Source organism: Amblyraja radiata, chromosome 7 (genome assembly GCF_010909765.2).
Source record: "Amblyraja radiata isolate CabotCenter1 chromosome 7, sAmbRad1.1.pri, whole genome shotgun sequence".
Lineage (NCBI taxonomy): Eukaryota > Metazoa > Chordata > Chondrichthyes > Rajiformes > Rajidae > Amblyraja > Amblyraja radiata.
The window spans coordinates 74,248,301-74,262,725 of NC_045962.1; the positions used below are offsets into that span (position 1 = coordinate 74,248,301).

The 14,425-nt window shown below is 40.4% G+C and overlaps 1 protein-coding gene across 3 annotated transcripts in view; it reads right to left on the bottom strand.

The window, feature by feature from the left end:
• cacnb4 (calcium voltage-gated channel auxiliary subunit beta 4) overlaps positions 1-10,357 on the bottom strand; it is a 207,998-nt gene extending 197,641 nt beyond the window's left edge. For all 3 annotated transcript variants that reach the window (XM_033024808.1, XM_033024809.1, XM_033024811.1), the window contains exon 1: positions 10,044-10,357. In XM_033024808.1, the coding sequence (XP_032880699.1) occupies positions 10,044-10,088 (45 nt within the window). In that variant the 5' untranslated portion in view covers positions 10,089-10,357. The remainder of the gene's footprint in view (positions 1-10,043) is intronic.
• Positions 10,358-14,425: the final 4,068 nt, after the last annotated feature.

Here is a 14,425-nt window from a genome sequence, read left to right on the forward strand (position 1 = left end):
AACAATTCAACCTTGGACACGTTATTGTCTCCATCTTACCCTTCCCTTGCCAATCAATATGAAGTCTCTCCGTGCTATGACTATTGATGAATTATCAATTACATGGAACATTATGATATTAAATATGGCAGCATCTACCATGAATCATTGTAGCAACATGCAGTGCAATGAGTCACATGCTTTACTTCTAAATGTGGTACCATATGATATTGCAGATGCTGTAATCACCACGAAAGGATTTCACATATTTGAGTCAAATATGTATGTGCCAGAGTCCAACGGATTTTTCTTGACATTAACAAAATTGCTACCATGAAAACAATACGCTGCTAAATTATGAGGATAACACGAATCATGCTATATTTAAAAGCTTTTGAAACAACAAGGTTGAGAAATGCTTCAATCTTTACAGCAGTCTTTATTTTTATAACTGAATTTTCGCCATCTTTTAAAGCAGGTATGGAATGAGCGATGGATACTTACTTTGAGATACTTACTAAATTATTGCATAATATGAAGAGAGATGAGAGAGAATGGAGGTGGAGAGATCAAGTTTTCAAATTTGACTGAATAAAATGGAACAATCTCTGTGGGTAATCATATTCCCACAACTCGCATAGAATAATGGAATCATGGCTAGAGTCAGGGCATAATACAGCACAGAAACAGGTTCTTCTGATCATCTTGCCCATGCTAACCAAGATGTCCATCTAGAGTCATACAGCACTAAAATGGGCCCATCTGCCCAACTCATCCATGCCGACCAAGATGCTCCATCCAAGCTAGACCTATTCTCCCCGTCTGCCCCATATCCCTCTAACCCTTTCCTATCCATGTATCTGTCCAAATGTCTTAAGTGTTATTATTTTACCTGCCACTTCTATTTCATTCAACAGCACATTCCATAGACCCACCACCCTCTGTGTGTAAAGTTGTTCCTCAGGTTCCTATTAAATCTTTTGCAATTCCACCTTGCAGTGTCCTCTAGTTCTTGATTCCCCTTCCCCTACCCTAGAAGAAGATTCTGCGCACCACCCTATCGACGACAGATGGCACAATGGGCTAAGTGTTCGGCTGGCAACCGGAAGGTAGCCGGTTCGAATCCCGCTTGGAGTGCATACTGTCGTTGTGTCCTTGGGCAAGACACTTCACCCACCTTTGCCTGTGTGTGAATGTGTGTGAGTGATTGGTGGTGGTCGGAGGGGCCGTAGGCGCAGATTGGCAGCCACGCTTCCGTCAGTCTGCCCCAGGGCAGCTGTGGCTACAGAAGTAGCTTACCACCACCGAGTGTGACTGAGGAGTGAATGAATAATGCGATGTAAAGCGCCTTGAGTATTAGAAAGGCGCTATATAAATCCCATCCATCATTATTATTATTATTATTATTTGGCTCATGCTTTTATAGATGATGAAAATAGTTGCTCTCCATAAATCAGTGAATAAGGAGGACTTGGTATCTCGGAAGAAAATTGTTGTTTTAAAAAGAAGGTACTAATGATGAAAGTATGGGACTTGTGCACACTTGGTATCCTGGATTTTATACATTCTCGCCTGCCCAACCTCTTACTCTGGCTTAGGCCTTTGATTTCTGGCAACATCATCATAAACCTACTCTGCTTTCTTTCCAGTTAAATGGCATATTTCCGATACTAGGGCGACTAAAACAGAACACGATACTCCAAGTGCAGCCTTATCAACATCTCATACATCTGTAACATAATGTTCCAACTTCTACACTCAATTCCGTGACTGATGAAGACCTATCTACACTAATCCTATGCAAGTATACTTTGCATTCTTTCTTAATTTTCATTTTCATAATATTCACTTAAATGTTATCACGTTATTCCCTTTATCATGTACCTAAACACTGTGGATGGCTTGATTGTAATCATGTATTGTCTTTCCGCTGACTGGTTAGCATGCATGGGTACCACTGTACACGTGACAATAAACTAAGCTAAATGTCTTAATGGATGTAACATTACAAAGGGAGAATCAAAAACAAATACTAAAAATAGTTACCTACTAACAAATAAACAACTTTCAGATCAAGTCATAATGCCAGGTCGCCAAGAGTTCACAAGTCCCATCCTTCCATTATTTTTTTTTAAAACAACAATTTTCCTCTTAGATATCAAGTCCTCCTTATCCATTGATTTATGGAAAGCATCAATGTCCATTTATGGGGATTCATTAATCTGCTTACTCGTGAGGGCAACCCTGTATTAGTGGGAATGATTGGGAAGCATCATGTTATCCTGCAGAAAATTGCTTGCCGTGAGATGGATTGCATTTGATGTATTTTTGCTGGGAAGAAGTGAAGCATCAATAGTCAGTGTGTGGCCAGAACCGGGGCTGTAGTGTTGGCTGAATATGTGGCTGGAGCCAGGAAAGTGGGTGATTGTCCTGACAACTCTGCTACATCTCCTTTAAACTTTGAGCTTCTCAACTTAAAGCTATGATCTCTAGTCAGCGACGTTTCCACCTAAGGAGGAAGTTTATGACTGCCTGTGGCGGCAGACTATCATATCTTCCAGGTAATTAGCACCCTAGCCGCTATTTGGATGAGAATGGTGGAAGGGGGTGTCTTCTAAACGCATGCGAGCTCACTCACAGAGACCTTCAGAGCTTCTTCTCTGATATGACTTAAAAACACAGTCTTTTGATGATTAAATGCTTTATTGTTGCTAGAAAACACAAGATACATCCAAGTTTCTTCCGACTCGTTACTGCAATCTTCTTCGAACTCCAGCTTATTACTTTAGGCATTAGAAAACTCCTCGTGCCTCCGTAACACTGGCAAGATCCGCATGATCTTATATGATCTTACATGATCTTACATGGTAGAAGGGTTAACTTTCCCCATGGTCTCTCCAAACTAATCTCAAAACTAAACTTCTGCGCAAGCATCTAAGCTCCAAACATGCCCAAAAACACGTCATACATCTCACCCACAATATAACGGGCAGTCTAAAATTTAAAGGCACATGCCATCCTCAATGACATGCAAAACAGGCCAAATGGCCACTACACTGCCTACCCTATCTATGCCTCTCATAATTTTATATACTTCTATCTAAAGCTACTTGTTATATGCATGGAGAAGTTGACTGATGCATGTCACTTCAGTCTTTGTGCTACTGAATCTGATCTCAGAGTAGAGTCTTGAAGGTATCCATATCTTGTTATCCATGGGATATCGGTATGCTGTCCCTAATGAATAATAAGGATGCAATGGATCTGAAGTATGGAAGCCGACTAGATATTCATAATTCATGAATTAAGGATATGCTACAATAATAGGTTCAATTATAGGGTTTAAGTGGCTATGTTTCTTTCACTAAAATAACGTTGATACATTGAAGATGTACCAAGATTCTATCAGTGATGATGGACTTCAGTAATATGGAGGTTCCAGAACGTTACTCTTACTGCACGGAAAACAAAGGAAAGATGTAATAGAACCATTAAAAATGTTGAAGTAAATATGGAGATAAACTATTTCCATTTATGGCTCATTAATCAACAGATATGGATTTAACATCATTGACAAAAGTACCAGAGCAGAGATGAGAATGTTGTTTTGTAGTTAATTGTTATAATACAAAATTACCTATTTAATAGGGTAATGGTGGCTGAATCAATCGTAGCTGAAAGGGAAATTGAATCTAAGAAAAACAAAGTTATCAAGGCTTTGGGGAATGAGCAAGGAGTTGCAATCAATTGGTTATTTCTTTCAAAAAGTGAGCACAAAGAAAATGGCCTGATGGTCTTGTTTCTGTGTTTACCCCAGAAAAAAAACTTTATCTCAATTGCATTCAAAATCCCAGTTTTCCTTGGCCACAAATTTTCTGCAGCTGCTGAGTTGCTCAATCAAACCTTTGCCAAAACTTTTGATGTTCCAGTCCAAATTATCCCTATCACCCTGATGTTTGCCTGATACATCTATCAACTCAATGTCTTTAAAATCAGGTTACACTTTGACAAAGTGGTAGATGACTGTTTAGCCGTTCACTATCAGATCTGGCTGATTCACATAAAACCACCATTGTATCGTCCTCACATCTTCTAACTCTACCAAAATCGTTATGGATGACAAAGGTCAACTTTTACTTTTTTTAACTGCCAAAGTGACTTTCCACCCTAGTCGCCCCGTCCCCTTCATCCTCACCTCAAACTAAAAATACATGCATGCTTGTTAACAACGGCTTTGTACCTCTGTCCCTTTCCATCCCGTCCAGCTCACCGTTCCAAATACTTAATGCTCTCCAGCCCCAGTATCAAACCTTTCTCTCTATTCTCCCTGTGGATTCTTCTTCTGCATGAGACTCTGTTCCCACCCAATCAAACCTAGTCCAGCCATGCTAATCAATTAACCTGGCATCCAGGTTAATGACAACCTCTCACTCAATGTTAACAAGATCATGGAATTAATTGAAGATTTCAGAAAGGGAAAGTCTGGAGACCACTTGCCAGCTTTCATTGGTGGGCCAGCAGTGGAAATTCTCAGGTGTTAACATCTCCTGAACTTATCCTGGTGTAATCACAGAGATGTAACCATGAAGAGTGCTTGTGCCTCTATTTCCTCAGAAGGTTTTAAAAAATGACACTGGGTACTCTAACAAGCATCTACGGATTTACTGTATAGAAACATAGAAAATAGGTGCAGGAGTAGGCCATTCGCCTCTTCCAGCCAGCACCGCCATTCAATCTGATTATGGCTGATCATCTAAAATCAGTACCCCGTTCCTGCTTTCTCCCCATATCCCTTGATTCCTTTAGCCCTAAGAGCTATATCTAACTCTCTCTTGAATACATCCAGTGAATTGGTCTCCACTGTCGTCTGTGGCAGAGAATTCCACATATTCACAACTCTTTGGGTGACAACGTTTTTCCTCATCTCAGTCCTAAATGGCCTACCCCTTCTTCTTAAACTGTGACCCTTGGTTCTGGACTCCCCCAATATCTGGAACATTTTTCCTGCATCTAGCCTGTCCAATCCTTTAAGAATTTTATATGTTTCCATAAGACCCCCTCTCATCTTTCTAAATGCCAGTGAATAAAAGCCCAGTCGATCCATTTTTTCATCAAATCAGTCCTGCCATCCCAGGAATTAACCTGGTGAACCTCCCTCAATAACAAGAATGTCCTTCCACAAATTAGGAGTCCAAAACTGCACACAATACTCCAGGTGTGGTCTCACCAGGGCCCTGTACAACTGCAGTAGGACCTCCTTGCTCTTATATTCAAATCCTCTCGCTATTAAGGCCAACATGCCATTAGCTTTCTTCACTGCCTGCTGTACCTGCACAGCTGTATAAACTATCCTCTCTGGTCATACCATGACCTGGTATGGCAATTCCAAAGCCAGATAGTGCAGAGAACTGTCGACTCAGCCCACACCATCACCAGTCTTCCCCACATCAAAAGCATCTACATGAGACGTTGCATCGCCATCAAGGATTCCACATCATCCATGCCCTCTTCACACTGCTACTGTTGGACAAGAGGTACAGAAGCCTGAAATCGCACACCACCAGGTTCAGGAATAGCTACTTTCCAACAATTATCAGGTTCTTGAACTGATGATCCTACTCCTACCTTGATAACAGAACAATATGAGCCACCTCTTGTACTACCATGGACAACAATGTGGGTGTCCCAAATCCACAGACCTTGCTTGTATCCTTTCAAACTGGTGACCACCACTGATCAAAATAACCAATGATATCTTGTGCGAATGTGAACATGATAATTCATTGTTTTGAGGTACAAAATTTGTTACCTTTGGTGCTCTGAAATATTTATGCTGGACCATATGACCGTTCCCCTATTTCCTTATGGTATAGAGGTGGGCCATTGTTTTATTAAGTCTCAGCTCTCTGAGCTTTCCCATCAGTCCTGTTCTTCATCGTACTTCCTGGTAACCTGCCTCTCTCTCACATGCCCATTATGCATGAGATGTCCATCCACACATCTGAACAAGGGGTAACATTTAGTCATCAATTGCTCCCCAGCATGTCTTTTGGAAGTGGGAAAGAAAACTGTGTGATCTATGAAGTTACAGGGAGAACACATAGACAGAAACAAAGCTGGTCACTGGAGCAGTGAGGCAGCAACACAAATTACTGAGTTATTCCTGCTCTTTGATATAATCCCAAATTTCCCAAACTCAGAATGCCAACTTTATCTCACACCATCTATTTTAATAATTCCGCTTTTCTATCGACACCCCATTCTATCTCTCTTACTTCATCTGCTGATGAATTCCCATCCTAACCTTTGTAATAAGAACGCATAAACTGAAAAAGGAGGCCATTTACCCGAATGTATGTGTCACCATAAAGAACATACAGTTCAACATAGGAACAGGCCCTTTGGCTCCCAATGCCCATGACAAACATGATGCCAAGTTAAACTAATCTCTGCCAGCAGTTGACCCATATCCCTCCATTTCTTGCATATCCATGTGCCTATCTACAAGCTTCTTAAATGTCATTGTTGCATTTGCCTCCATCACCATCCTGACACCCTGGTTACAGGCACCGATTATACTATGTTTAAAAACAACTTGTAGCAGATATCTCTATTAAACTTTGCCCTTCTCACCTTAAAGCTCTGCCCTCTAGACTTTGACATTTCTACCCTGGTAAATAGGTTCTGACTGTCTACCCTTTATATATGCCTCTCATAATGTTATATACTTATTCAGGTTTCCATTCAATCTCAGACGTTCCAGAGAAACTGATCCAAGTTTGTCCAATATCCAATATAGCCAATACCCTCTAATCCTGGTAACATTCTGGAAAATATCTACTGCACCCTCTCCTAAGTCTCCACATCGTTCCTGTATTGAGTTTAAATTCAATTTGGAATATTTTGGAGGACCAAGAAACCAAGACCCAAGAAGATGACAAAAAATGCACACAGTAAATGCATACCATTCAGCGAGATCGTTTTTCTGAATTAACCCATACTCCTTGATTGACTTAATTACTACTCTAATTTAAAGATGCCCTCCCTCATTTTAATTTCTGTAACCGTGAGGGAATCAAAATGTTTCCACCCAATTTGTACCATTTCTCATTTATCCACCACTCCTGTAATTGCTAACCCATTTTGGGTGCCATCTTAAAATCTATCAATCCCAGATATAATATTAACAATTGATCTCGCACCAAATACTATTTGATGAAGGAAGTTTCAAACTTCTGAAACCCTTTGCATGCTTAGGGGGCTCCATATGAATGAAGAAAAAACTGATATTAAATCCTGCCTTATTTCTTCTGTAGCCAACCAGTAGAAATAGTTTTGCTTTAATAAATTGATAGGAAAGTATACAATCTTCATTTGTATAATTTTTGGCAATCAACTTCATCAATTTTACCGCACCTTTAAAAATGTATGTTACCACTTCCATGTTAAAACATAAAAGTCCACTGTACCAAATACATTTGGCCCATTATGTACACGTTGGCTCCTTGCCAAGACAATTAGATAATAATACCACTTCCATGCTCTCTCCATTGGTATTGTACCTATTCCAATATTGATCCAATGCGACCTTAAAAGATGCAATGTATTCCATTTCCCAACAATTCCCCATGGAAAGGTCTTTTCTATTCCAAGTATTCAACAGAAAGCAATCTCCTCTGAACCACCTAGTCACATGTATTATTTTGTAGAAAGGTTACACACATTTAATGGTGTGTAGGTTTTTTTTTCGTCCTTGGACTAAAGAGCACAATTGTGTTTGTCATTTCAGCAGAACACTGAGGGAATGCCATATTGTCAGAAGTGCTGTCAAGTCCACTCTGCCATTCAACCATGGCTGACCTATCTCTCCCTCCTAACTCCATTCTCCTGCCTTCTCCCTGTAACCTCTGACACCCGTACTAATCAATAACCTATTTATCTCTGCCTTAAATATATCCACTGACTTGGCCTCCACAACCTTCTGTGGCAAAGAATTCCACAGATTTACCACCCTGACTAAAGAAATTCCTCCTCCTGTCCTTCCTAAAAGAACATCCTTTAATTCCGAGGCCATGACCTCTAGTCCTAGACTCTCCCACTTGTGGAAACATCCTAACTACATCCACTCTATCCAAGCCTTTCACTATTCTGTACATTTTCATTCTTCTAAACTCCAGCGAGTACAGGCCCAGTGCCGTCAAATGCTCATCAGATGTCAACACCTAAAACAGATGATCAGTTTAGAATGTCAATGATTTTGATGGAGCTTCACTCCACAGTCATTGTTGCTGTGTTTCCTTCAGTAAAACACTGGATACATCAAAACAAAACCCCTCATTGCCTGCAAAGCTCTTTGGGATATCATCTGGTCTGGTAAAGCACTATATAAATGTGGGTCTTCTAATGTCCAACACAACAAATTCATGGCAATCTAGTCTTGTTTAAAAAAAAAATTCTCTACCCAGTTTCAGGTTCCCAACAATAATGCTAATTGAATGTAGTCTGCAGTTATATTATATAATTCAAACATTGTTGGAAATAGTGCATAATGTTGCTACTGCAACTCTCTACATCCTGGCAGCAACAGACTCAGACCCACTGGATAAGGTGCTAACAATTTGGTTTGGCAACAAATGTTTTGATTCAATAAAATCATCTTTTGCTCATTTAGCTGTGAAGAAGCACTGCTTTGTACAAGAAACAAAAGATCATCATTCCCTGTAGTAATGGCTTGCTTCAAAGTAACATGACATATGGTGCAAATAAAATAAACCAATTGTTACTCATTGCTCACCTGTGTCATAATGTTTAGTCGGATCGATTGTCAGTCAAAGTATGAGCTGCTGTTAAGTGTTGTGAGGTTATCTAGCAATAATATTAATGACAGAAAGACCATCCTCACACCAACACTGAATACCTGTAATATTATTTAATTTTTCAGGGTGTTCCCCATTGGGGAAGCGAGTTACCATCTCCTTCTCGCAATATCATATTTGCAGGGCTCACAAAAATTGTCTTCGAAGGGAGAAATAACTCGTGTAAAGAGCAGCCATTATGAGAATGTTAGAAAACTACTTTTAACCTCAACTGCACATTGCTTTCAGCAAAAAGCTAAGAAACGTGCAAGAAGCATTACAGATTTGAATAATTAACCAATTTCACGCCGGGGGATAAAGCTGCAGTCTGTTGTATAAAGTACTGGACTGCCTTGACACATTTTCAGCTGAGCTCGTGTTTTATCAACATAAAGGAGGCACCATCTCCTCCGTCCCTAACAATATACAGCTATTTTGATCCCAGCCTTCCATATCAGCTGGGTTTCAGAAGCAGCCAGCAAGCAGCAAATGTGATCTATCGCACCAAACAAAATACAGCTTCATCAGCGGTACTGTATTGCCATCAGCCTGCTCTTGCTGAAATGCCACATCTACCATACAAAATGGCTAAAGCACATTAGGATCCAGCTGTGTGAGAATTATGTTAGCAAAGCAAAAGGCATTCTCCATACTTGTACTGCAAGCAATATTCTGCCAGAGCGCAGTGCTCTGTCGTCCATTGAGAAATACACACACACACACACGCATAAGAACGCACACACACACAAACACACAGGAAATCATACAGATTTTCATTTGGGATTTTAAACTGGTTAAAACTGAGCCTCCCGAATAATAAGTCAATTTGCCTCCGAGCTAATTATTCTGTATCTTTTCCCTCGGTGCAAATGCCGTGCTAGAAATGTTAGCTTGAGATCGTTAGGGCTTGACAAGAAGAAGACACTACCCATTGCTGTTGATGCTCAGAGAACAAGAGACCAGGATTGCCAGAGAATACAGTGCAGGCAGGCCTCCAGTCTTTAAATATATCTACACTATCACTGCCTGGCAATGCAAGCCTTAATGGAGGATTATTGCAGGTGTCACTGAATTGAAAGGAATCTCTGACAGGAGGAAAAACAGCAACCAGTGTTTCTTTTAAAAATATATGTTCTGCTCTGCATGCTACGCGGTAGACTTTTATAATCTGCTCCCTCTTCACTGTTCACCCACACAATATGTACTCACCGCCTCCGAGTCATCGAATCCATGCAGGTACAGATTGTCGTACATGGAGCTCTGATAAACCAGCACTGCTGATAAACACCACAGAATGTATGTATATATGTGTTAGTCCAGCTGCAAATAGAGAGTCAGGGAGGGGTGGGGAGGGGGGGGGATGTGGGTGGGGGGGAGGCAGGAGCCAGTGCCTGCTGATGTCTGTGACTGCGTTGCGTAGCCCAGTCAAGAAGGAGAGAGAGAGAGAGAGAGATATGCTGTTCATTCACATCATGGAGAGCAGGTTATCCCCAGAGACCGCTCAGACCTGGCATTTCTCTGCCTTTCAACCACTGAATAAAAAGCATCCTCTCCTCATCAGGTCCTGATGACACAGCGGAAGGCGAGGATGTGATTGGCTGAGCCGCACTCCAGTCAGCTGAGAACAGCCTTTGTTTCCGTGTAGTTGAGGAGCTGAGAATATGGGGGGAGATAAACAAGCTCCTTCCCCTCCCATAGTGATTTCATCAATTCCTTCTGCTCCAGACATGCATGTTATTTGTAACAGCTTGCGCAAGGAGCACCGTACACAGCCAACTGCAGCCACTCATTTTCTTGTATTTTTAATAATTACCACCAGAAGATGTAAAATTCATCTATTCATCAGCTTCGGTGTTTGTCTGGAAATTACATGCTGAACACAGCGATTATGTATTCCCAACTGATAAGCCAACTGAAGCATGTAAGCATTACTATTATTTCAGCTAATTTCACACTTAGTATAGGTTTATTGGCATTAATGTGTAGCTCTTAAAAGAGAAATCTTTACCAGGGACCCACAGGCCTGTTTGGTGAGGTAATTAGCTAATCACCACCTCTTTAAACTTCCAGCATGTTTTTGTGCGGGTCTATAGTACGCATGTATCTATTTCTGAACCTTAGCGTCTGTATTATACACTTGCTAATTGAGCTGTCCACACCATAAACAACAAATCTTATAATGTTACCTCACTGCATAACTTCTTATGTCAGTGCTCCTCTCTAATGTGTTATCAAATATTTATTCTTTTTCTAAAAAGAAGAATTTCTGGTTTGGAAGATAGGCTTTTGTCAATTTTCTATCTCCAAAGAAATAGAGAGGTGAAGGATGGTAATGCCCCTGTCCCACTTAGGAAACCTGAACGGAAACCTCTGGAGACTTTGCGCCCCACCCAAGGTTTCCATGCGGTTCCCAAAGGTTGCAGGTGGTTGCAGGTAGTGGAAGCAGGTAGGGAGACTGACAAAAACCTCCGGGAACCGCACGGAAACCTTGGGTGGGGCGCAAAGCCTCCAGAGGTTTCCGTTCAGGTTTCCTAAGCGGGACAGGGGCTTAAGGGTGCATGTTCAAGGATAATTACAGCTGTAATTTTAGATGTCATTTAACCGATCATACAGAGGTAATCTAAAGGAAAGCCAAATTGAATTGGAATTTACGAAGCAAATGAAAATGAATAGTGACTAGAAACTATTTTTGAACTTAGGCAAGGAAAATAAATTGAAAATAATTATTCAGATTACTTAAACATAGTAAAACTGCAAACGCAAGGAAGTCAGGCACAGAATATTTACCTGGCCCGATTGCAAAATTAAATAGAAAGACATTCTGCTGATAATTTCCATGTATTTGTGACGCTATTGTTATTGTTTAACAAGGATGTGAATCCTTTCTGATGCACCACAGCAGCAAAACACACCAGTAGCATTAAAGGGGTGTGTTTGATTTTCAACTTTAGATTGAATTACATACGGGAATCTTGAGATTGTTACAGTACAGAACGCCATTCTGGCCATCTAGTTTGTACCGGCCTTTTGGAGAACAATCCACTCAAGCCCCTTCCCCTATTTTTCCCCATTTCTCAGCAATTTATTTTATTTCCAAATATTTAAATGATTCCCTTGAAAGCCACAATTGAATCTACAGTACACATTCATGAAATGCATTTCAGATTGCAACCACTCACTGTATAAAAATAATTTCCTCACATTATCCCAATCACTTTAAACCTGTGCCCCCTGGCCTTTTCCCCATCCATCAGCGAGAATATATTTTTCTCTTTTTACCCTATCTGAGGCTGTTAGAATTTTACATATCTGTGTCAAGTCTTGTCTCAACTTTTTTTGTTGGTCGGAAGAATGGATTATTCTAATGATACAGTAATAATTTCACATTGTATTGCAGTAATATTAACCTTTCAATCTTGTTTGGTTCAGCAAAAAAGTACAACACATTTTAAGGTACTTCAGGACTGCAGACAGTTGTCTGACCCGCAGAAGTGGTCAGTTTTATGGTGAAGCTATGAGGATTATCTAAAGTTACAACATTACCTTGTCATTTCAAATATCTTAAAGATCATCCATCATTAAATAAAATTGTGAGGAGGCAGTACAGAAGAACACATGATTAAACGTTGCCATTTTTAATTGTTGCAGATTCATAAGAACGGAACTGTATTTAATTAAATGTTTTAAAATAGCAAGTGTATGGAACAAGAGTAAAACTATTGTTAAAAATATATATATATATATCTATTACCTGAACTTAAAAATATATTTTTAAGAAATAAAACTGATAAAGTTGGTTAAGTTTCCCTTTTAATTAAATTGCAGTATAATTTTTCTGGAATTGTGTGAGTAACACAGACTGAATGGAAGTTTCTGGTGAGTAAACATTTAGAAAGTTAAAGACAGGTGATAGTGCAGGGTAGCTATGTGACTAATAATATATAGTGAACACTCGGGAAGGGCCAAAGCATCCCTACTAAAGAGTAGATCTCCTGTTAGATCCAGAGAAACCACCAGGTTGGCAGCCCCGCCAACAGTCTGTTTTTTTTAAATTGTTTAATGTATGTTAAAAGGTAGTGTAAATGTCCTCCGGTTTGTTTTATGTGGGGGGAAGGGGAGGGGGGAGGAGGAAACTTTTTTTCAGTTTCTTATCTTGCCGGAGATGCAATTAATTTTCGGATCGCACTCTCCAGTCGCTCTGCGGCCTATTGTCGATGGAGCTGGAGGCCTCCTCAGACTGACCTTGGGCCCCACTACGGGCCGTGGACTTATATTGGAGTGGATCCCTTGCCTGGTCTTTACATCGGGAGCTCGCAGTCTCGGGAGAGGCCATGGATGTCGGCAGCTCCAACGTCGCGGGTTCCACCAGCCCCGACGCGGGGTTCGATCTTCCGATGCGGGGGACCTGACATCCCCCCGATGCAGGAGCAGATCGCCTCAACACAAAGGTCCCGCCGCCGGCTACAGGAGTCAAGATCATCCCGTCAATGGCGGGCTAGAGGGGAATGTGGAGGAGTCACTGTGATGGATGTTTATGTTAAAATGTGTTTTGTGTGTTCCGTTGCTTTTTATTGTATGACTGACTTGGCAAATGAAATTCCTCGTATGTTGCGAAACATACTTGGCTAATAAATCATTATTGTGATTGTGAGAAGGGGAAATGTTAAAAGGACAAAGTTGAAAACTATCTATCTAAAATGATGTGGCATTCCTAACATGAGAGGTGAATTAAAAGCACAAATAAAAATAAATATGTACAACTTAATAGCAATTTACAAAGTTATGATTGCATAGTGATCAAGGTTGGGAATTAAATATTCTCAGATACTTCATGTTTAAATGAGATTGTGGACGCTGCTCAATCCATCACATGTAATGACCTCCCCACCATTGAAGGGATCTTTAGGAGGCACTGCGTCAAAAAAGCAGCCAGCATCATTAAGGACCTACCCCACCCTAATCACGCTCTCGTTTCACTCATGCCATTAGGAAAAAGGTATCAGAGTCTGAAAACTGTGACCTCCAGGTTAAGAAACAACTTCTTCCCGACCACATTAAGGTTCTTGAACACTACGAATACTACTAAAGTATGAACAGTCTTGCTTGCACTGGGGACTTCAGACTGATCTTTTGTTTTTGTTTTTAATATATTGAAATTGTTCTTGTTTATTGTGTTATATATATATATAAGTGAGGGCCTGAACATCGGGCCACCCGGGGCGGCGACTGCGGGTGCTAGGAAGGCCTCGACCACGAGTGAACAACTGGGAAGAACGGAGGGGAGGCTGGCTGGACTATGGTGCCTTCCTCACCTTGGTGCCACTGTGTTATGTTGTGTTGTGGACTTTCAGTGTTTGTGCTTTTTTTTTTAAATTCTATTTTATTTTTAATATGTTTTATTATTTATTATTATTTATTTATTTTTATGATACTGCCTGTAAGGGAAATTCATTTCGTTGTCTAACTGAGACAATGACAATAAATTTGAATACAATACAATACAATACAATACAATATATATATATATATATATGAGTTCTGTGTTTACAGACCTGTTATGCGGCTGCAAGTAACTGGGAATGGGAACATAA